General features: G+C 44.1%; 3 protein-coding genes across 4 annotated transcripts; all 3 read right to left on the minus strand.

Annotated features, from left to right (window-relative positions):
• Positions 1-770: 770 nt before the first annotated feature.
• chrdl2 (chordin-like 2) lies at positions 771-5,506 on the minus strand. 2 transcript variants are annotated; one of them, XM_047020306.1, is made up of 11 exons: positions 5,328-5,506; positions 4,920-5,032; positions 4,516-4,609; positions 4,172-4,317; positions 3,859-3,952; positions 3,670-3,731; positions 3,167-3,335; positions 2,861-3,049; positions 2,571-2,744; positions 2,318-2,410; positions 771-1,830 (listed from the first exon to the last, which is right to left on the minus strand). In XM_047020306.1, exons 1-11 carry the CDS (start codon positions 5,398-5,400, stop codon positions 1,697-1,699), a joined length of 1,341 nt encoding a protein of 446 aa, XP_046876262.1. In that variant the 5' UTR covers positions 5,401-5,506; the 3' UTR covers positions 771-1,696. The 2 variants fall into 2 exon arrangements, with proteins under 2 accessions (XP_046876262.1, XP_046876261.1); XM_047020305.1 differs by having other exon boundaries at positions 4,920-5,035.
• Positions 5,507-6,324: 818 nt separating this feature from the next.
• Positions 6,325-8,895, minus strand: spag7 (sperm associated antigen 7). The gene is made up of 7 exons (XM_047020735.1): positions 8,780-8,895; positions 8,209-8,276; positions 7,965-8,053; positions 7,801-7,885; positions 7,580-7,669; positions 7,192-7,348; positions 6,325-7,049 (listed from the first exon to the last, which is right to left on the minus strand). Exons 1-7 carry the CDS (start codon positions 8,862-8,864, stop codon positions 6,934-6,936), a joined length of 690 nt encoding a protein of 229 aa, XP_046876691.1. The 5' UTR covers positions 8,865-8,895; the 3' UTR covers positions 6,325-6,933.
• A 417-nt stretch (positions 8,896-9,312) lies between these two features.
• LOC124468135 (voltage-gated potassium channel subunit beta-3) lies at positions 9,313-21,913 on the minus strand. The gene is made up of 14 exons (XM_047020734.1): positions 19,999-21,913; positions 15,378-15,421; positions 15,222-15,259; positions 14,975-15,054; positions 14,741-14,785; positions 14,462-14,506; positions 14,309-14,352; positions 14,116-14,202; positions 13,764-13,849; positions 13,488-13,608; positions 13,122-13,216; positions 12,604-12,724; positions 12,304-12,392; positions 9,313-12,027 (listed from the first exon to the last, which is right to left on the minus strand). Exons 1-14 carry the CDS (start codon positions 20,253-20,255, stop codon positions 11,938-11,940), a joined length of 1,242 nt encoding a protein of 413 aa, XP_046876690.1. The 5' UTR covers positions 20,256-21,913; the 3' UTR covers positions 9,313-11,937.
• Positions 21,914-23,867: the final 1,954 nt, after the last annotated feature.

Raw genomic sequence — 23,867 nt, forward strand, 5'->3', positions numbered from 1 at the left:
AAGCAGACATGGGAGGATGAGATCATTTGCTGGCCGTGCAGAATTATAAGGATAAATGCAAGCTATTTTCACCTACTATGCACCCACAACAGTTCGTTGAAGTTGTGGAAAAGTTATATTTTCTGTTTTTCAAGACCAAAGATGACAATTCCCCCGGTACTATAAATATTAAGAATACAAATCCATCTTGCTTAAGGATAGAACATTACTATAAAAACTATGGGCTATGGGGCTGATATATATCCTAAAAACTTCCCAGTGTTACTCTGAACCTCCTCTCCCTCTTCAGGCTGTCTTAACAACATTGATGTGCTTCCAACTTCTGACCCACATTTATATCAAAATCACACTGCTCTTTTGTTCTACTCATACCTTCAGGCCATTATAGCCCTTGAGAAAACAAACTTTATCTTCGGAGCATGAATCCAAATTACAAGTGCAATTTGAAGGCACAAACAAACCTTCTCCCCTGGATTGCAGGTTATGGAGGCTAGTTCAGGGGAAAACAATAGCCGGTCTTGTGCAGGAATTCTTGCTCCAGGTACTGTTGTACTTGTTTTAGACTTTTAGGTGCTAGAATGCTCTGCATCCGTACTAAAGGGACACATCAGTACCAAAATCCCACACACAATCTCATGGAAAATTGGCCCGCAAAAAACTGGCCTTGAAAAGCTGGCTCAACATATGACAAATGTTTGATTGCATGAAACAGAAAATCCTTCCACCCAACCAATTCAACTATTCACTAGAAATAATTAATGAAAACGCTGTAGCAGGAAGAAAATGATATATTAGATTATACATTTAAGAATTTAGAATACAGAAACTTCAGACATAGACTGTCTTTACATACACATACTTCACGTTTTCTATGCATTTTGGCTTGGATATCAAAGCCGGTCTGTACGCACAAATTCCTCAGGATGCCAACAAGCAGAGTGTCGGGTACGTATATCTTAAACACAGTTTGTCCGACCCCCTGTGCCACAGTTTACTCATTTCAAGATATTTCATAGTATCAGCAGTAAATCCAGGTAATATCAAGGCTATGGCAGCGCACTGAACCCATGCCTCAGAGCACTACTGCTTTAGGCTCTTCTGCAATTATTTCACACATTCAAATACAACCATAGATATATACATAGTACCATGTATGAAATGCACAAGCGTTTTACATTTCAGCCACAAAATTACATCTGTCAATTTGTATTTACAATAAATATAATGATTATAATTCATTGGTACATTCAAAAATTCCATAATATTTCAAACAGTAGTATTTACCAGAATCAGTGATAGCCAAACAGTTTGCTTTCATGTGTTTTTCAGTCCAGATGTAAAATAGTTTTATATCATATGCATGTGCTCATGTTTCGTATGGTTGAAATATTTTATGAAAAGTGTAATCATGGTTTGCAGTCACATTAAATCGGCCTGGACAATACGAGCCAACAAGAAGCTGTGGATTAATCAGAGGCACATTGGGTCTACTACCAAACATGATCTGGACAACAATTCTGATGACTACTAGTAATCTCAAATTACATTGTGAGTTAGGTTTGAATATAGTCCTCATAACAATACAAAAAACTAAAACACCTTTCTACTTGTTGACATGTGAATATGCTGTGTTCAGATGACGTCTTTATAAGTGTCGATTCAAAATACAGACTGAGACTGAGGATTAAGTTAAGAATTAAATTGAGCAAATTGAGTCCAGCTGTTCTGGGTTTAAGAACTTGACTACCTCCTTTATGCCTTCGTCACAGATGATGGTCTGAGGAAATTCACTCTGCTTATTTCCTTCATCCTTAAAAGTCCTCCAGATCTCTGTGTAGAAACAAACAAATAGCTCACATGACATTTGACACAAAAGGGAATAAGACCCCTATCTTGTTTACTTCCTGTGCTTGAAATGTAATCTGTCGATTAGCAAGGGGGTCAGTACTAGCAAGCTGAATAATTATAATACTGTAACATGCTGAGTTAATGTGTCCCTGTTATTGTGAGTTCATCATTTAGACAAATGTTTACATGTGTTGTTGTTATGCACTAATGTTACCAGCAAGATTAATGTGGTTCTATTGTTGAGACCTATTGGGGGGGATTGTCTCGTGAGAGGGGGGGGGACAACTGGAGTTTGGGAGGTTGAGAAGAGCAGGGGCTGGGTTAGTTGTTGAAGAGCTGAATGTACGGAGTGGTCACGGCCAACAGTGACCGGAGTTAAGCTGTGTTCCCTAAATAATTGCACAGAAGTTGCAAGCCAGTCATCGACTCCTTATTCAAAGCTGCAGCACTGGGGTGAGCGTTGCACTACCTTCAGTGAGTGTTGTCAATAGTGTGTAGTTTTCAGGATGATCCATAACGTCTTTCCTCTGAGTCTCTGCAGTCTCTATCATTTGCAAAACACCTGTGGAGAACACAAAATTAAACATACTCAATTCACAAATGAAGTCTCTTAAAGATTTGGTATTATGTCACCGTGTATCATGACCAAACACACTCTCATCAATGCTGCAATAACAGTTCTGTTTGGCAGGTCCTCTAATGGTAGCCCCAACCCCAGTTACCTCCTACAGCTTTCCACACTTGCACTTCGACTTCAGCAGTCCCTTGTCTTTCAATAGCAATTATTCTAACTATGTCCTCTGGGTGAACTTTGGATGATGGCTCCACTTTGTACACCAAGAGGGTGTTACTGCCGTGCCCATGATAGCAGTCCGTCCTGTTTTCTGGTCTCAGTTCTACGGTAACAACACAGCAATTCAGTCATGTTCAAACCCCGACGATTATAATCATTCGATGGGTGTGCCAGTCAATCAAAAACAATACTGTGTTGTTGTAACCCGCACTGAGATACCTGGACAAATCTTACAGCACTTTCCCTCTGTTTTCATAGGATGATCGCATGGATACTGGCCAGGACACGTGATCCGTTTGCAGTCCTGAAGGCCATCTCTGCAGGTGCACAGGATGCACTCTAGAACCTTCCCCAGAACCGGGTGCCACACATCCCCATGGGAATATGTCTTGCCGCTGTACAAACAAGCTGAGAGCAGCATGAAAAATCGATTAAAACCCACAACACAGTCCAATACAAGAGGCAATCCCTGAGCTTTATGGGTGACTGTGTGCACACAGACTGTCTCACAGATGAGCGTCTCACCTCTCCAGTGCTTCTTCTGGAGGACGATCTTGACTGTGGTCTCTGAGCCCCCTTTGAGGTGCAGTTTGGCCAGGCTCAGCCCTCTGGGGGTGACCCTGGCTGTGGACGGAGTCCCCCTGACAGATCGCTCTCGGAGCTGTTCTGCAGCACACTGATCCACGGAATGTCTCTGGTGTATTTACACACACACACACACAAACAGGACCAGTCATCATAGGGCTATTTTGGCATCCCTTGCTATTCCAATGTCAATACTTTGGAGGGAGGCCATGCTTCATGTTCTATACACAGATGTTAGATGTTTACTTTCAGATGTATCATGGGTGAAGATTTTGTTTGGGGGGGAGGGGTTGTATTATGATTGATTGATTGATTGATAGGAATAAGGCTTTAATTAAACTTCAAATATTATTTAATATACTGAAGCAATATAACATCATAGTATTTGTCTACTTGAACAGACGAAATCACAAGTTAATCCAACGAAAAGTCGAAGCACATACAACTCCTCGGTTCAACTGCTGTCCTCCATCTTCAGCCGTAGAAAACTCACTCATGCCGCCATCTTCTCTCAAGAGAAATACATTGACCATAAAACAAACATTTGTGTTTTAATGCCATTTTCAAGTCGCTAAAAGCATGCAAATGCAATAGTCAATAAAAACATGTCAAAACCAAGAAGTGTGGCTAACCTTTGCAAACCAGGCAGCATGTATCTGGAATGGACACTGGTGAGGAACAGGTCAACGGTTGGCAGCTTTTTAAAGCACAGAAGATGTTTCCATTCTGAAGATAATGAGAAGTAGATAGTGATATTATAGAAATGGGATTATGTTTGGATTAAAGTAGGGATCGGATCTAATCGTTGGAAAATTGCCATAAACCTACAGCATGGGAGAAAAACAATGTTCTTTGGCAAAACCGGAAAAACTATTATAACAGTCAAATCCTCTGCATAAACATAAACAGTTTTATTAAAGTAGATGAAAATACGGGGTTACTTACAGAGCATGTGCACATGACACAATGATTAGTCTGTCTGGATGGGAAGAGGTCAAGTTTGGTAAAGGTTTCCCCTGGTTGGTAAATACTCCCATTATACCTGCAGGACTTCACTGGGGCTCTCAATCCTGCAGGAATCCTAGGCTCGTCTTCACAGAGAACATTCCCCGCACACCAAAAATAACCACAGAAAACACAGGAAGTTTTACAAGTTTACCGCTGGGTTACTACAAAGGGTGCGAAAGAGTTAGGAAACCCATGTCCTTTGACACGCAGGTGTTATTGCAAACTTCAAAGGCCCAATTAACTGTTTGGTTATGTGTTCCGTTGTGCTTTTGAGAAGATACCTGTGCAACGGGGGCAACACTGCTTGGCATCAGTCACAGGATTCTCACAGCGAAGAGCTGGACACTTTATTGTGTTACATTTCACATTGCCTGTCTAAGAGAGAGACGCGTTACCTGGTTTATAGGCACACACAGAAATACCACCCACTAAACCTGACACATGTGGCCATTACATCAAGCACATGTTACACCAGCACCCAGGCTACTCAAACTCTCAACTCTGTCAGAAACTATCATAAGAACAACTCAAAATTGTTAAGTAGAAATGTAAGTTATAGTTATAATTTTGTTAGCAGCAGTGTTTTGACCCATCTCTGCAGGTACAAATCCTGTTTCTGTAGTCCAGTGTCTGCTGGCTTCATCCATCCATGTGGGTTAGTCAGTCAGTATGTAGTATAGCCTACCTCAGTGCAAGCACAGCGCATACAGAACATGAATCCAAAAGGCTCCAGATAGGGATGCCAGCTGTCTCCGGGTCGGTATGTTTTTTCTTTAAAAGAGCAGACAACTCCCAACGCTGCTGAAGAAAATAAATGGGATAAGATGATCACAGAAGTTCACGTTAACGAATCGCTGCCTTAGATGCACTCCAATCAAGGCATATATAATTGATTGAATCGTTCGACCACATGAAAAGTATTTTTGCTAAGCAATTTTTTTAAGCTGAAAAAAACGTTAGGTAAGAGCGGCGTAGACGTAACGCATGTCAGTTTAATCAATACGTCTTTTTATAAGGTTAATTATCCTTAAAGTTATTCAAACTAGTACGTTTAATCAATTTAATATAACGGTTTTTCCAATCACTGTCATACCTTCACGTGTACGAAGTTCCGCACCACAATCAGCAAGCCAACTGAAGCAAATTAATAGGAGAATTTGCCTCATTTTCGGGATGATTCTCCAATCGAAAATAATTCCGCGAACTGCGAAGCAAACCCCAGGATAGTGTGAAACTTCACATAAAATCACGCATTTATTCTCGGTTTATCTAAGGCGCCTCCTACAGGATAGAACACTAAAATGTCCAAACATTAACGATTGGTGCAGTCATAATTTCAGTGCATCATTGACATGAGTGAACTTACACTAACTAGTTATTTTGTATGGCATCATAAAATGTATTATATAATTATATAAAACAAGACTGTGGCACACATCTTGGTGTTGCAACAACCACTACCCCATAAGCTCCATTGAGATGTTTATTTAAATGTAGGTTTCATAGAAAGACTGTATCCTAAAGATATTTATGTGGACTAATTTCCATCCCACAATGGGCCGTAGGCATCATAAGCCTATAGGCCGAACCGTTATATTATAACGATGCAAAGGGTTCACCAGCGTGTATTACATCATAATGAAATTGGTTTATTTGTTTGAGGTGAATAATAACGCGCATTCGACGTCTTGAGACGCGCCTGGCTCATCATGGTTATGACTCGTGCTCAACAGGCGTTAATTGCTCAAGGAAATGACCAGCTTGAGGATGCACGTGGGGGCCACAGCCACAAGGAGGCAGACCTAATATTAACCGGAGTCGAAGAGAAAGGCCACATCAGCGACGTACCAGAGGCCGAGCGTGTTCAACATTGGTTGAGAAATGGTCATGGCAACGTAGGAGACTAAGTTTGCTTCCACTGTTACGAGAACGCGTCAACAGACCTAGATGGAACTTGACCTGTCGACCAGCACGGCTTTAGAAGACTACTATTAACTATCCCAATAGGATTTGTTAAATTAAAGTTGTACCTCCAAGAATTGTAAGTTTTTTGTTGTTCTAGCAGGTCACAGACAACACACATACAGAAATAAGTTGGACATGTCATCTTTTATTGAAACATTGCAATAAGATAAAACTGTTGATGCCTGACGACTATTAACTGGGTAAAGAAAAAACATGGAACAACACGCTTTATTTTTTATTTTTTACACAGCAATAGTAATGTCCACAACATGGCCAATAATTCTGTATAGGGACTGCAGTAACCAAATGTCTGGAATTTGATTTTCAGACCCAACTGATAAAATGAAGCATTGCAGAGACAGTCACAGACTTGCCTTTGCACCTGACAGTTTAAAACGGTCTGAAAAAAACCTAATTTTTAATCGATTTTTTTCATGTGAATATTCATCAAGATGGTTTCATTCTGAACAGATGTCATCTTAACATAAAGTTTCCTGTCGACTGGAAAAAACTTGAGATTACATACATAATAACTTTAAAAAAGAACTGCCACTAGATGTCGCAATAAGATTGTCTTTCCCGTTGAGGCTCAAAACAGTAGTATAGGTGTAGAATATTCTAGTACTGTCGGTAAATACTGTACAACAGAGATTCTGACAGAGGTACTCCTCAATCATAATGTCACACTCACTCGCACTCTCTCATACCCACACACACACAAACACACACACACACTAACTAGTGCTGCTTGCTCCTGTGTCCTCCTCCCCTTTCTTCTGCCTCTTCTTGGCCCGGATCTCGTTCATGGCTTCCTCTATGGAGCGGGTGTCTCTCTTGTTAGCGACAGGCACTGAGGGGGAGACAGAGATGAGCCAGAGACTCAGACAACATAGTGGGAACACACCGACAAACACACAGACAAACCCACAGCCGAGTGCGGATTGAAAAGATGGAACTCTCTGGAGAAAACATCCCATGCTCTCTACACTTACCACAGCCGTATGCTTGGTTTGCCTCCAGTGTGTGTGCGGCGTCCTTAGCAGAAGAGGTGCCGATGAGATGGCTGTACTTGTCACGGTAATTGGAGCTGGGAGAAGCTGCTCGCTTCTCTGACTTGCTGGCTGCCGCCTCCTCCAAAGCAGCCCGTTCCTGCGAAAACCAGGTTCAAAGATCACTATCTGACACTTCCACAGGGCAACAGCTCCAAACCCGGAGCCCACTGCCAGGGTTGTGATGAAGCTGAGCGTCGCATGAAAACACACATCTGTCACGTCATGATCTTTCTGCAGCCTATTTATACACCTCTAATTCCGAATGCAGATTGTTCGTGTTTCCAGGTGTTTGGTTGGAAGTGAGAAACCTCTCTAACTCCCGCCTTACTTTGAGCCTACGTCTCTGCTCGGCCACTTTGGGGTCCCACTCCTCTCCTTTACGGTAGGCTTCCAGCTCCTCGTCAGATGGCGCAAACTCCTGCAAATCAGGGACACAACGCTGACATAACTGCTCAGGGGAACCCAGTGCATATTTTGGGGGCGTCAATGATGATCCGGTGACGGTGAAGATTACAATGAATATAAGTGTTTACGCTGACGGATACTGACCTTCTTGAAAAGCATGACATATCTACTCTCTTCATCCTCGCCGAAGGAGAAGGATGCCAGACCGGCCACTTCTGCAACGTCATGCCTGCAGCCAGACAGGAAGGGTAGTTAATATTGTTCGAGAGATGTTTTATTGAACTCTTGACATGCAGATGTTCACTCACAATATACTCCTTTCAATCTTCCCCATAGGATTGTACTTCCTCTTCTGTTGGGCACTGTCTTGAATGAACTCTGACACTTCTTTCTCCATCTGAAAACAGAGGTGGAGTTTAGTCGGATCTTCAGTAGACAATGGGCAGAATAATATTAAACAACAATATAATTGGTTTGGTATGACAGAACATTGAGTGAAATGAACGGGCAAAAAAACGCATGATCAAACCCCTGAAGAGGAGAGATTCTGACCTTTTTTCTGAACTCTGCTTTCTTTTTCTTCTCATCCTCCTGCATCTTCTTGAGGCGTGCAGCCTGTTCTGTTAAACGGTAAAAATGTGTAAATATTGGCACCAACATACTTCACTTTTATTTAACTATTTGATCATAACAAAAAATCAATAGGCATATCCATCAGAATATTAAAATATGTCAAACTCCGTTGGAATATGTACGGGCAACATTAAGGCCTACTACATTATTCATTAACATGACGAAAACGCATAGTTGTAAAGGGGTGGAGCTTTTCCTACAGCAAGTAGCGTCCTACACGATGCTTACATGATAGATCGTTGGGCCAATAAGAGCGCTAGATTATATTTTTTATGTCCAATGGAAAGTACAAAACGATAACGAAATTGACTACAAGGGCAAATAGTCCTCCATGACTGGTTAATTTCGTACACACAGACATACTAGGGTATGAAAGGATGAAGAGAATAAGCCTTTATATCTTAGTTATGACATCAAATTTACTTTCTTTAGTTACATTCCCAAAAAATTAACGTAGGACCAAACGTTGTCTGTAAGATCAGGCTTATACCTCTGGCCTTTCGTCGGCTTTCCTGGTCGCCGACTGTTGGAGGTTTTTCCATCGAGCTCAAGATTGAGCCCAGAAGGTCAGCCATCTTGGATTGAATGACCACCAACGGAAGTACGATTTGTTTATAGAAATAAATGGGAGGGTTTACGCAACCGCAGTAAGTTGTTGGAGGAGGCTAGCACGTTTTGTATTTTTGGGCTGCCGCGGTGGGTGGAGTTTTCAATATCTCTGTAGAGAATCAAAAGTCCCACTCATATTTTTGTCAATAATCGATTTTAGAAGGCTATAGTGACAAATAATACACTATGTAAAAAGCATATGTGCTCTTTTATTTATTGATTATGACTTAGCAGGCTGTCATAAACACACTTTGAAATGTTGGTGTGTAAGTCATATCTGTGCTGCAACATTAATATATTCCTTGATTCTTCTCTCTCTCTCTCTCTCTCTCTCTCTCTCTCTCTCTCTCTCTCTCTCTCTCTCTCTCTCTCTCCCTCCCTCTCTCTAGATCTCTCTCTCTCTCTCTCTCCCCCCGTAAAGGTCAGACCTCCAGCTGTCTCTGTGTGTTTACTTCAACATAGTAGTAAGGCAGAAGGACACAGTCAGATCTGCATGAGGAGATGACAGACACTGCTGATAGACAGTAGAAATGGGGTGGGCAAACACATAAAGCACATAGTGGGTGTTGTACAGAAAGGACAGGCTGACTCACCAGCTCATTTCATGTATAGTAAGTGCCCTGGAGGAATACAGAGGAAGGGTTGTGGTCACTGGCCATGATTGAAAACGCACTCGCAATGTATTCTTAATATAGCGATGTAAATTTTATCCGCAAACCTGGAAAACGGTCTGCACCTATGACCGTCCGCGCCTGTGTCTTGTAATACTCTAAGTAGCTATGAATCCATGTGTAGTGGGAGTGTGAATGTGTGTGTGTACATGTATTTGTATATCTGTATTAAATATTGCAGCTTGGCCTGTGTGACCTGGTTAGAAAAAACATCTACAAAAGACATGGGAGTTAAAGTAAGTTAGTTTTCTCTGGTATTTTAAGGGCAAGCATGATACATTCAGTACAAGACTTCTTTCTCTCTTTTTTCATTTTAGTTTCAAGACAATAAAATATAAGTTATGCAGGCAAAGTTACAGTCTTCTGGAGTGATTGAAGTATTTATATACATGGGTATTTGTCAACTATGATCCTGTCAGTCATATCACATTAACATAGAGGCATCAATATTATTGGATCAGTTAATATAAGAATCTTTCCACATGAGTAAAACATGAAGTCAGCATTTTTCATAATCCACTGAAGAACAGTAGAGTATTTACATATGCAAATTAATATGAACATTAATAACATTTAACTGTATCAAAAAGCACAGTACACACTTGGTTGCTCTCATCAATATGGGAAATAACAATAATGGGACGAATCTTCCTCTATTCAAATTCACAGGTACTCATGAGAGAACTCACTTCCAAAAAACCTACAGGAGATCAAAAATAAGAGCCTCTTGAAACATGACAAAGTTAACATGACATAGATCAAAATAAACCCAAGAAGCAGTAATATCTTTTTTCTATACAGAAAAGAAAAATGACAATTTCAAAAAAATAAAGACTTACACTGCTAAAGTATGTGTCCAGCCTGCTCAATAGAAGACAACATAAATACATCAATCTGCCTCACTCTTACCACTGTGAACTGTGCCACAAAGTATGTTGAATTTCATCATCTTAAACTCAACAATCATGACTCCAAAAACAGGATTTAATTCCTCCAGTCTAAATCCTGATGACCCTTTTATCCTGTGCATTTTGTTGCATCTTTTAGGAAAGATAGAAATACTCTTTTGGATTTACAAATCGATTAACATGTGAGTCGGTTTCATTGACACACAGTGTGTGCAGTGACCCTGCATTTCTCTAATGCTACGTTCTACTCAGAGAAGACTCTAGAAGAGTCGTTAATACTCTTTTAACTCTTCCTACAGTAGAATCCACAGGCTAGATGGGTTAAACATATCAGTTTTGCCACAGAATAATGTTTTCTAAGTATGGAAAATGATGAATGACATATTATATGGTTTCGCTAAAAACCTAGCATCACAAAACACCATACATTGTTCTACCCACTGTCTCAGTCATTGGGGTGAAAATATATTTTCATCAGTCCACTCCGTCTATACTCTTAGAGGGAAATAAACAGCTCTTCCAAGAGAACAAGGAGAAGCCTTGATTTTCATTGTCATTAACGCCAAAATTGTATGATATAGAATATAGGATAATACATAGGCTAATGGAGTTGGACTTGGCAGCGTGCTGCAAGCAGTCAGTGAGACTAAAGCGCCCAGCCACGCATACCCTAGATCAGCCTGCTTGTCCATTTAGTGCAATGAGACCGCTTACAGGGGCACAGCAAATCTACACAAACCACAAAAGCCATGCCACATTGACTGCCCTGAAAGGGCTGTTCTTTCTTAATTAAAGGGACATGCGCACAGTTTACACAGAGAGGAGGCAAAGGAAGACACTGCTGTTCAAGCACACAAATTGGCAGGCCAGTCACATGCACACGAGGGGGTAATGACAGGCCACACACGTGTGCTAACCTTTGGCTCTCTGCTGGGTACCTAACCTCAGAGAGACTACAGTAACAAGCCACTGCAGGGACAGTGTGTACTACGACAGCCTCAGTTACAGTCAAGTGAAAGGGGCTCAGTCTTCTAGAAAAGAAACTTAGGCAACTGAGCAGTCCTCCAGACAACTACAGGCCCTCCATCTTTCCCCCATCAACTCTCGCCTTCTCCAGCTGTCTCATTGGTCTCTTGGGAAGACAGAAACCTGATGGCCACACCCTCTTCTTAGCAGTGATCAGTCAGTGAAGACTTGTTAATGTGTAATATATAAGAACCTAACCTTTGTTTTTTCACATTGAAAGGTTTCCTTTTTTTTTTTTTCATACATGATACGATGTAATGCGCAGAATGGAAACGCGCAAAAACTGGAAGCACGATGTTGCGGAGGACATGCATTTTGTTGAGTATACAGGAGGGCCAAACGCCAGGAGGGCCGAACGACGCGTCCCCCAGTGTCCTCGTCTCTCTTCCTCATCTTCCCCTGACTTAATCTCACTGTTTGTTCTGTAGTTTTTTTCATGCCCGTGACTCTTTCTTTGAGTGGGGCTTGTTTCCCAGGAGCGCATCAATCTCTGTGACAGTCTGAGGAGTCATCTGGGACAGGACCTGTAGAAGTTGGAGACAGTCTGTCAGTCAGAGGGTACAGAGGTGCTTGACATGCTTCAGTGCTACTTTGTATATTCTGTAACAACTCAACAGTTACTATGAAAAAGGGAAAGTTTAATAATAATAAAAATACGAAAAAATGATCAAAGATGGAGATTTTTTCACGGTTGACTATAGGACATTTTACTTAGTGGTTTTGTACGAGCTGTGGTTGAGGAGCGTATGCAATGCAGAGTGAAGTCAGAGCGATGTGCAGTGCAGGGGTTGCGTCATTACCCTGAGGGAACCCAAGTTCTCCACCAGCTGCTCAGTGTTGGACACTCCCAGCAGCACCGAGCTGACCCCCTCGCTGCGCAGGCACCACGCTGGAGAACAAGCACAGAGAGCAGCACACACGGACGCTTAGAGACCGACACACGGAACTGGGCTTGGATACGAAAATACCCACATAAAAATCGTGAACGTCGAAAAGTGTTGATAAATGGAAGAGTGTACAATACACACGGGCAACAGTGCACACACGGATGCACACACACACGCACACGTGAACGCATGCATGCACATATGGCTATGTACCTATGGCTAACTGGGCAGCAGTGCAGCCCAGTCGATCAGCCAGCAGATGGAGCTCCTTGATCTTGGCCAGCTGTTTGCGACCGTCTTCACTGTTCACTCGCTCCTTCAGCCACTGGTAGCCCTTCAGGGGAGATTTACATTTACATTTTAGTCATTTAGCAGACGCTCTTATCCAGAGTGACTTACAGTAAGTACAGGGACATTCCCCCCGAGGCAAGTAGGGTGAAGTGCCTTGCCCAAGGAAACAACGGCATTTGACTCAGCCGGGAATCGAACTGGCAACCTTCAGATTACCAGCCCGATTCCCTCACCGTTCAGCCACCTGACTCCCTTGAGATCACACACACACACACACACACACACACACACACACACACACACACACACACACACTAATGATGGAACTGAGTCCATCACAGAAACGCAATGGAGAGAAAACACAGGTTTTAAAAGACAGTGTTTCCAACCCACAGAATTCTTCCCCCTCCCTTTTACCCTGCCCTCATGACAGAACTCACCTTCATGGATGCCCGTGAGCAGTCAGGCACACCTTCACTGTATTTCCCCGTGATCAGCCCACATGCAAGGGGAGACCAGGTCATTGCCCCAACGCCTGAAACAAAAAGAGAGGCTGTTGTTAAAAAAAAAGTCATGTTTTAGTCTGAGAAAAAAACACATAACGTGTGAGTCATATTAAACTTAATAAAACATCTCCGGGCAGGATTCTATTCCGCCTCTCCCTTCTAGGGTTATCTAAGCAGGGCCTGACATGAGAGATCCTCATGTGATAAGTGACTTCACAGGAGTAGAGAGAGAGAGTACATGTTTACTGCTTCGGGCTGGACAGTCAACGATGAGGCTGGTCATGTGGTACTGTGACTGACCTATCTTGTGGTATAACTCAGGAAGCTGCACCTCCACCTTGTCCCTCTGAAAGTAGTGGTACTCTGCCTGCTCGCACACGGGTGGAATCAGGTTGAACTGGCGCGCCACAGAGTACGCCTCCTAGGGGCAGGGAGGGAGAACAACACCATTAGTGTGGGCATCCCCCACTACCCCTCGCTGAGCCTTATGTCATCGGGAGATGAGAGCAGGTGTTAATATGACCTCATGGGCAGAAGGTGTGCCAAAAAGAGAGGGAGAGATGGGGGGGAACTTGCCATGATCTCCATGGCGCTCCAGCGAGAGGTTCCCCAGTACATGGCCATTCCCTGGTTTATTACGAAGGTCATGGCCCGGACGATCTCTGCAAACAAACACACGTATGACGTTAAAGACCATGAAGCTCTATAGAGGGCACACATGCACTGTCGAGGCTACAGTCGTTCAACAAAAGATATAAATAATACTCATTCTCAAAGCTTTGTAAGGAAACTGAGCTGACTAATAGTGGACTAGCCAGGCTGTGAGGTGCTGTTTGACAGACATCTGACTATAACAGGAGGCATCATACCAGCACAGATTCAGAAACATCAACCATGCATCTTGTAGTGTTGATAAAGGGTAACTGACCTTCCATGGGGCTGTTGACATCATTACGGTTGGCAAAGACAATATCCACATAATCTAGCTGGAGTCTGGACAATGATCCTCTCAGGCCTGCATCAGAGATAGTTTATATTCATCGTCATGAATCACGTAACCCCCGCTCCCCCCCCGTACAAATTCCAATCACATAATGTCCTGCGAGATCATTCTTCTCTACCTTCGATGATGTGTTTTCTAGACAGCCCTCTCTCCGTTTCTGCCCTGTGGGGGTGATAAAGTACATCATCATGGGAACAATCCCAACAATAGTTTGTCTGAGTCGCCAGAACAATGACAGAAACTTGGATGTTATTTCTGGCCTCTTACTTACTGGCCACCCCAGTAGATCTTCGTTGTGACCACATAGCTAGACCGTCTGCCAAACACGAGAGGAGAGGGGTTAGGGGGGGTCATGCGTTGTCAGACACCGCATCTGAAACATGCTGTTATCCACAGAGGTTATGAACTGAACTGCATGTGAACAAGAGGCCCCATATGTCACTGTGCAGACTGTGCTTATGAACAACATTAAAAAGCTTTGATCTGACGCGGTCAGACAGACAACTATTCGTATGCACTTGAGTCACATGAGACACATGAGTAATATCACCTCCATCCTTTTTTCTTGATGATGTTGCCCAAGGTGATCTCAGCCCTGCGGAGAGGGGAAAGACAACGTTTCAGATCAACAGTGACGCACAAACAACAACATGTGCGGAGAGATTGTGGACAGAGAGAGATAGGTAATGAATGGTGTCAGAGAGAAAGGTAAGGGCAAGATAGAGAGAGGGGAGATAAAAGAGCCGTATCGATCAGAGAAGGGGTGATGTGTGCAGGAGCTGACCTGCCCGAGGCGTACACCTCCGCCGTGTCAAAGAGGTTCACACCGTTCTCATAGGCGATGGTCATCAGGTTCTCAGCGGTCTGAGGGGACAAGAGAGATAGCTACTGAGAGAGACAAAGAAAAAGGGAGAAGAGCAATAATGAGGATTGAAAGGAGGGGGGGGGGGAGGGGGAGACAGACAGAAATAATGGAAGAGAGAGAGAGGGAGGGAGAGAAGGACATGGAAACAAAACGTTTGGGCCCTCACCTCGTCTGAGATCTGTGATCCAAATGTCACCCAGGTGCCTGCAGGTAGACAAATGGACACAGACAGATTGACAATGAGTCCTGTTGAGCTGTTCTGTGTGCCTGATACATTTTTCTAAGATGTTTATGGTGTTGTTTGGGAACCATCTTTACTCACCCAGCCCCAAGCAAGATACACGCAGCCCTGACTTCCCAAGGTTTCTGAGAGAGAGCGAGAGAGAGACAGAGAGAGAGAGAGAGAGAGAGAGAGAGAGAGAGAGAGAGAGAGAGAGAGAGAGAGACACACAGAGAGAGAGAGAGAGAGAGAGAGAGAGAGAGAGAGAGAGAGAGAGAAACGGAGGCGGGGGAAAACAAAGAAGGGTTCAAGGAGGAACACATTAATATGGACATGACTATACCTTCTCTAAAAACTCCAACTGCACTTTCTACACATCCAATTTGTCGGCACAGGATTGACTATCCAGTATCCCCTATAGCTAAGGTCAATGTCAACAGCTGTATATTATATTTCAGCATGTGTGGCTATGAAACACTAATACCAGCTACGGTGAGACCCACTGTGCAATCTTGTTAAGTGGTTTTTGTTTTAAAATAATGCGTAACAACAGAGTGCCCAGCCACTGTTAAACATGTTGACCTTTTACACTTCTTACATCACAGTTCAGAGTAATACGCCATCCCTTGGACAACTGGAGAGCATTGTGCCCTACAACATGGTTGACATGTACTATATAATAAGCAATGCGATGGGGGGGGGGGTGGGGGTGATTTAACTGCTTATCCATACTCAGTCCTTAACTGCACGGCCATGCCACATCCGTGCATGTACCCAATGCAGGGCAGCTTAGATGGAACAGAGAGCAGGGTGAGAGGACTCTTTCCGCAGGAGATCCTCCTGTTTAGCAGGAGATTCTGTGGGCTCCCTGCCTGCTCTCCTCCTCCACCACGCGCTCTGCTCCATCCTAATTAGACCGGGAGCCAGCTGGGGAGGCAGCCCAACTGCAGCGGAACTCATCTCTTCGTCGTCTTTTCATCTCCAGCGCCTCGCCCCTCTGCCTGCCTGTATCCGCCACAAATAGCCCGATGGAAAGAGACAGACTGTCAGAGCGTTTAGATCCGGGCGGACGAGCTCAGCTTTATTTTCCCCCTGCTCTATTTTCATTGCCTGGCCAGAGCTATTTTTAGATTTGTGCATATGTGTGCTACTCTCCATGTGTTTGCCGTGCGAATGTGTGAATTACTCAGGTGACGTGAAATGCGTGTGTTTATTGGGTTTCAACAAAGTGCATGGGTGATTGATGAGGCACATGTAAAAGGCTGAACAGAAAGATACTTGGGCGCTTTACAGTATATTCAATTAATTGCTTCCTATACATCTAAGCTGTGGACATATAGTGTACCGTACACATTGGCCTCATGTCACTTTGAGGAGCGATATTTAGAAACGGAACTGTTCTGAATCTTCCTAAATTGAAAGACAGACTGGTGAGAGGTTGTGAAGATATAGTGTAAAAGCAGGGTTGTAGTTTATATACACTGTGTCATACACTTCCTTTTGGTACTACATAACTGAGATTGAGTGTCACTGTTGCTATGTGTGACAATTGCCCCCCCCCTCACCCCCTCCACGCCCCCCCCCCCCCCCCACTCTGCAGTGCTGCAGTCCGCAGCGCTGTTATCTGTGATTCTGGGGGGATCAGAGACTCACACATACACACAGGTACACACACACACATATACCCATACACATTCACACCCACAGATAACACAGACCTGACACGAATGCTCATAGGATACGGGAGCTGGTCTGTCGGCTGGTCTGCTGGCGTTCATGCTCGATAGGAACGCTGCTTTCGAACGCACACAGATCTGCATACAGTCATGCATGCATGCGTGCATTCATGCATACTCATGCACACACAGAAACCCAGATGTTGTTATTCTCCTCACACAGCACATATGGCCTCCTGTGTTCTTCTTCCTCCACTTTGTCTCTTCCTATAAATCATATAAGCGCCGGCGAGGAGATTTTAGGGGCTCGCCTGTTCCACACAGCAGCACAGGAGCACAGACACAATGCACACTCTGGTGGTTCTGTTTCACTGTGCAGTCAGCACTGTAGTCTTTGCTGACGTACGCGATTCGATTTCACCTGAGACACTCGTAGGAGACATATCTACAGATGGTTACGTACGTTCGGCTCCTTGGGGTGATGCGTTTTCAGAGATGCAGCTGTGCAAACACAGTGACAGGCACACGCACTCGTTCTCTGTTTTGCTCTGCAATTATGTGCGTCATCTGGTAACACCCATAACCTCATTAGTAACCCCATTCCTCACTTTATGAATAAGTGCCTTTTAATCGTAGACTATCCTCAATGAAGCATTGGGTGAACATTGTTTTTTTCTGACAGAACGAATGCGTTTTAATCATTCTTTTTAATCATTCTTAATCTCAGCAGGACTTAGATACAAGGCAGGAGACACCCAGGGGATATCACTAGTTGGAGTGTGTCTTTGGGACAGGAAGATTAACATCCTTTTGAGAGAATCAGTCCACAGACCCTCTTCAGAGGTACACACACTGTGGCAAGAATCAAACAATTGACAATGAATATATTTGAAAACCACGTGAAACCTACAGTATATTACACTGCAAAATATCTGCTTCTACGAACGAAACAGCTAGTTAAAGCTAGCGTGCAGAGAATGCTGCAATGCACCGTAAGTGTTGACAGAGAAAAGAGGAAAGTAAGAGGGTGTATCAGAGAGAAAGACAGAGAGGGAGAAAAACAGATGAAGGGAGGGGTAGAGACCGATGGAAAGAGACAGATAACACAATGATGAGAAAGAGAGTAAGATAGAGAGACAGACCGATGGAGAGAGTGAGAGACACAGAGAGGCCAAAATGTGAAAACGGCGAGGGAGACAGGGAGAGAGCTAACTTGGGGTGGAGTAAGACTGAGGCAGACTGAGTGTGGGAGTTAATGGTTTATAGGAGCGGTGACGCGGGGAGGGAGGGACGGTGGTGAGAGGGGGGCGGGGGGCTGGAGGGGGTTGGTCGGGGGGGCTGGAGGGGGTGGGTGAAGGGTGGGGGGGCTGGAGGGGGCGAGGAGGTCAGTGGCCTGCTGGAGAGGAGTCCCCCTCAGTCTAATGAATGCCCAGACTAATGACTTAGCATGGGCAATTAGGTAACATGCAGAGAAGGAGCCATGGTAAGATAGGGGGAGTTGGCTCATCAACCAGCACATCTCCCACCCACGGGTCCCACAGGGTGAAGGGCATGTGAACGGGGTTAGAGCCAGGACCATCACTACCTGCTCCCCCAGCCACGCATCAGAAGACATCCCTGCTCAGACATGACATATGACTGTGCTAAACCGAGACGAGCACCGGTTTAGCAGTGCATTAACATTATATTTTGAGAGGGAAAGGGTTCAAACATTCCTACTCAAACGTCATGTTTTCTAGCTAGTAAAGGAGACAGATTTTCACTTTCAACTGTGAACAGATGAAATAGTTCATTATCACAATGTTATTTTAGTTGCATCTTCAAACTGAAACAGATAGGGGTAAAAAAAGAAATAAACGGTCATTTTTGATAAGTGACTCACAATTGCAAAGACAAAAATATGATGGGTCTTCTAATTCAAATAAGAAAGTAACGAGAGCAGAGTGTTCTGTCATCCAAAGGCCTGTGAAATTCACTGTGGTGCCGACGCCCCAGGAAAAAGCGTGTGTGTATGTGTGTGTGCATGTGTGGGGAGGGGCGGGGGGGGTAAGGGGACACTCATAAGGCACAGAGCTTCCTTCTGGTCCTGAAATAAGAGAGACACTAAAGATGTGCTGGGTGTTACCACTGGCCATATTCCATACAGTCTCCTTGATTGAAGACAAATCCAATGAGGACAAAACAGTAACCAGGCTATAAATCCTCAATCCAATTAAATGAATGTGCGCATAACAAAAAAAAAACACTTCATTGTGACATCCCCATTTCCTTCTGTGCCTATTCTCTATTTAAACAGCCTCTTAAAGCGAAAACTTAATTGAGTGAGGAGAATGGTGTCAGGATTGAGCTATGGGCATTTTCTTCCTCGATTCAGAATAACACACACTGGGTCGGTTTAGAAACGTCTCTGACGTTGGATCCATTCTTATAAAAGAGAAAATAAATTATATTTTATTCTCCTATTATTCTTCTTTCAGTATCTTTAAATTTAAATTCATGATTGATTCCAACATGTGACTATAAAACAGCTCAATCCATATTACAGTATCCTCCCAGTCAAGCTGAATCTAAAATGTGATCTCCACGACAGGCAATATAAATTTGGTGCTACATAAAATACACCAAGCTTTCTCTGCCACGTTGTAAAAAGAATAATAATAAGACAAAACATTCACGCCAAGGACACTACTCAGCTATCACAACTCAAGAGTTTGATTGAAATTCAATGAAACGGGGCCAGGCAGGCCTGCGTCCAGGGCAGACAGTGAAGCCTCTCCTGGAGAGATGAGGTGCTCACAGGTAACCTGACCTGCCATCGTGTTCCAGGGAGACGATTTGTCTCGCTCGTTCATCATAATAATCTATCACTCACCAGAGGGTCAACCTGCCACCAGCTTTTATACTGCCACCACACGAGAACCTATTCAAGTCCTCTCATGCAATCGGATAGCATTATGTCAATGTGAACTGCCTCGGTTAGGGTGTCGTTGAAGCCCACCCTCCAGCCCCAACCACCCTGAACGGGGTCTGGGCCCTCGCTTGCTCACCTGTATTTCATACTACTGTGGCGTCCAATGGCCTCCTTCATGTGGGCATGACCGTGAGGGGCCGGGCGTGACCCTGGCACGTCCCTGGGTTTGGATGAGCCCTGGGGGATGTAGTTGCCATTGCCTCCCTGGCCGCTCCCTCCACCACCTCCTCCCCCACTGCCTCCCCCTGGTGGTGGGGCAGTGCGAAGGCCGCAGAGTCGATCCTCGCTGCGGCTCTTCAGGTTGTGCTCAGTGCAGGCAAAAGACACCTGCATCCTGACAATTGTCTCTAGAGGCTCTTTGAGATGCTATTTAGACTCAGATGCAAAAATGCGAATTGGTCTGCAAAAAGCTAGAGGGATTTAAAAGCAGTTCTGGTTGGTCCTGTCCTGTCTGTGGTTGTAGTTGAGAAGCAAAGCTTTCCAGGTAAAGTATCAAAGCGGGCAGGCTTGTGTTTTCTGGCAGAAGCTGTGGGTGCCGGGCAACAATCCAGGCCTTAACCTGGCACGCAGAGTCAGCGTCTGGTCTGACTCCTGTCTAGTGATGAAGCCAGACAAAGACTAGGAGTTTCACAAGAAGCTCCCTCTTTGGGACATTCCTACACTCTTCAGCGGGGAGTTGATGGGGATACTCAGCAGGATGATACTGGGCGCAGCTCCGCGGGGTTTTGGTAGCTTCAGCCGGACACTACACAGCAGGAAGAGCGCAACAGATTCCTCACTTGAAACTGTTAACGGATGCAATCCGCCGGTCTGGCTTTATCTCGCAGAGATACACGAAAATACTGTGGAGGAGACGAAAATTCTTTCTGTAAGCCTTTGGGTGAGGTGGTAAAAAGCTTTCACCAGCTGGATTTCTTCTTTTCAGCTATAAACTGAGGTTAGTTCTGTCGGTCTCGAGTCCAGCTAGAGACCCAGAGTGTGCCGCAACAACGGCACAATCGTAGCTACAGGCTTCCTCGCACCTGGCCTCGCCTGGCATATTGCGTCGCAAGTACAACGAATACAAATGTGAGAATTCGCACACTCACTAATCGACTCACGGAATTCAACACGCGGCAAACATAGATTCCTCATACATTCATAAAATGTTCCCTATCGAACACAGTGTCCAGTCTCACATCAGCAGCACCAATTTGTAGGACTATCTCATTTAGCCTACTTTGAAGAATAATGCAGCCGAACTAGAATAAATGCTGATAATATCGGTTGGTTACCCATGTGGCAACATATTTCACGTCTGTAAAAGGATCCAGAAAATGCTATAGCTTAATCAATTCACAAAACGATCAGCGAATACATTTAGTGCTTGCCAAATCCTTGCCTAATCATAACATTCGATGTATTTCCCGACAGCTTAATTAAAACTGCTGATGATCCCAACGCTCTGTAGAATAAAAATTACAAACATTGGTTCTCCTCTCGGTGGGTCCAAAAATGTTTATCACGACACGCAAAGTCGATGATTGCAAGAGGCGCATCTCTCTCTCTCTCTCTCTCTCTCTCTCTCTCTCTCTCTCTCTCTCTCTCCCTCTCTCTCTCTTTCTCGCGCGTTGATGTGGTCTAGGGCTATACCCTACCACAGACTACCTATCGCATGCTAAAACGCTCCATTTGCATATCAGGATAGAGAAGAATAATACAATACAATATTGGAAATGATTAAATCCTCACTAGCAGGTTACAGTGGCACGCCTCCTAAAAAAAATCGATCGATTTGCACTGACGGACCTCAATCCAGCACAGGGTGCTACAGCCGAGGAAGAGCAGAAGCCACAGAACCTCCCGTTTTTTCATTACACCCTAATAACCACTCCTTTTTAAATAAATAAAAAAAACTGCAGACCCTGCCCCTTTCATATGAATTATCCTGCAATTCATGTTTTCGTCTCTGGTCTCTCCGCCCTATCCATATTGCCTTCCCTGTATAAACACTTGCTTCCTCATGGCAATAAAGCACGCAAGTCGAGCAATCTCTTGATTAACTCCACAGACTGCGAGGGAGTGGTACAGTATTATGCAGTTTCGGGCATGCAGGGGAAACATGAATGAGAGTGGAGAGGGAGCAGCGGTTTCCCAGGAGACCTGCCAGGGGGACGACGGTGGTGTGCGAGGTACAGTGTGCCAACCAAACCTTGGAAGGGAACCCGTTAAGCAGGTCTTGTATAATATAACCTGTTTTCACATGACATACCCATGGTTGAATATGGTCTTTCTGAAATACAATGACATTTAGCAGATCTGATCATGCAGGAGGGTAGCCTACTAAGCCTACTAATGCCAGCCTACTAAGGAGCAGTCCATCCATAGGTATGACAAGCAATGCTTTATCCACATTTGATATTGTATCATGAACAATAACTCACAATTTACATGTGCCGACTACAAAACGTTTCCAAATGTCAATGGGTGCAGGAGCACGGACACAGGTGTGAACCAATCACAAGTTACCTTGGATGCACAAGCCAATCAGTGAGCATTTGTGCGAGTGTGGAATCAGACACTACAGAGAGAGAATGTTCAGGAGGATCCTGAGGATTGATCCTTAAGGTTTTAGTCTACTAAAATATTGACTACAATGTCAATGGATTGGACCAGAAAGTGGCTTTCATAAGAGATTTATTGGACACACATCTTCATTTGAGCTGGCTCTGTCAAACACTTTAGACAGGGGGCACAGCTGGCCGAATTTCAGCACCATGGTCAGATCCCCTCTAGCTGTATGTACCGAAATACTCACAATAGCTGACAGCTCTGATCGTAAGATTAATGCCCTTATTTGCTCAAACCTTCACCCTCTGTTCGTAATAGCAAGCACCGTAACCATAATCTTTGACCCCAACCTTAACCTTAAGTCAAACTTCCATAAAAGATCATAAAGGAATAGTGGGATGTTAGTCATGAAATAATAAAGATGGATGACTGTCAAAGGATGTGACATTTGACATCTTGTGAACACTGACCCAGTCAATCGGACTTAAGAAATAAACAAGGGCTTTTCTTTCTTGCTGCGCTACAATCACAACAATGCAATAGACCATTTGTGATTCTCTGTCAAGGAATGTTGTAATACTGGTCACTGTGTTGATCTCTAGTGGGGGAACAGGGGAACTGCAAGGTGTCTCTTTTAGGAAATGGAACATCTGTCATTGTCACTGGTGAAATATATCTTATAAAACACGTCAGTACATTCCCCTCCATCCTCTCCTGAGAGTGAAAATAAACATACAAGTATGATAGGACAGTCAAAAGTACTATTGGTACTTTGTTGTCATAGCTGCACTTCAAACAGCAGTTTGAGAGTGGATTATTCCCAGATGGTTTGGTGATGAGGGCAGACTGTGTCTCCCTCATTCTCTCCCAAATCCAGACATTTAATTTATCTCAACCCATAACCTACTCCCTCTCTTTCGTAAGCATATAATCCAATCTTCTCAGTGTCTTTCTCCATTTATTCCATTGTATTCAAACTCCGTGCACAACATTTTTGGTTAGAAAAACCAGATGGAATAAATTGAAGGTTTTGTGAAAGAACACATTTGAATAGGGTATTTTTGGCACACGACCACATGAAATAAGCAATCAATAAATCAACACAGAGAATGATAATGTGTGGTCTCTCTCCCTTTCACCTCTCTCTCTTCTTCTCGTTATCTCTGCCTCTCACCTGTACACCATGGCCGTGCGCTCAGCCTCACAGTCAGTCAGGGAGAGGCCACACTCTCTGAGGTACAGCTCCAGTCTACGCCGCTCCACCAGCTGATGGGCTGCTTCCAGAATCTGGCTGGCTAGGTCCTGTGATTCTTTCCTCTGAGCCTGACTCCTACCTCCCCGGTCTCCAGCCTTGGAAACTGTGACCCCGGCAGCCTTAGGCTTCTTGCTGATGCC

This window comes from Hypomesus transpacificus, chromosome 5 (genome assembly GCF_021917145.1).
Source record: "Hypomesus transpacificus isolate Combined female chromosome 5, fHypTra1, whole genome shotgun sequence".
In the NCBI taxonomy this organism is placed as follows: Eukaryota; Metazoa; Chordata; class Actinopteri; order Osmeriformes; family Osmeridae; genus Hypomesus; species Hypomesus transpacificus.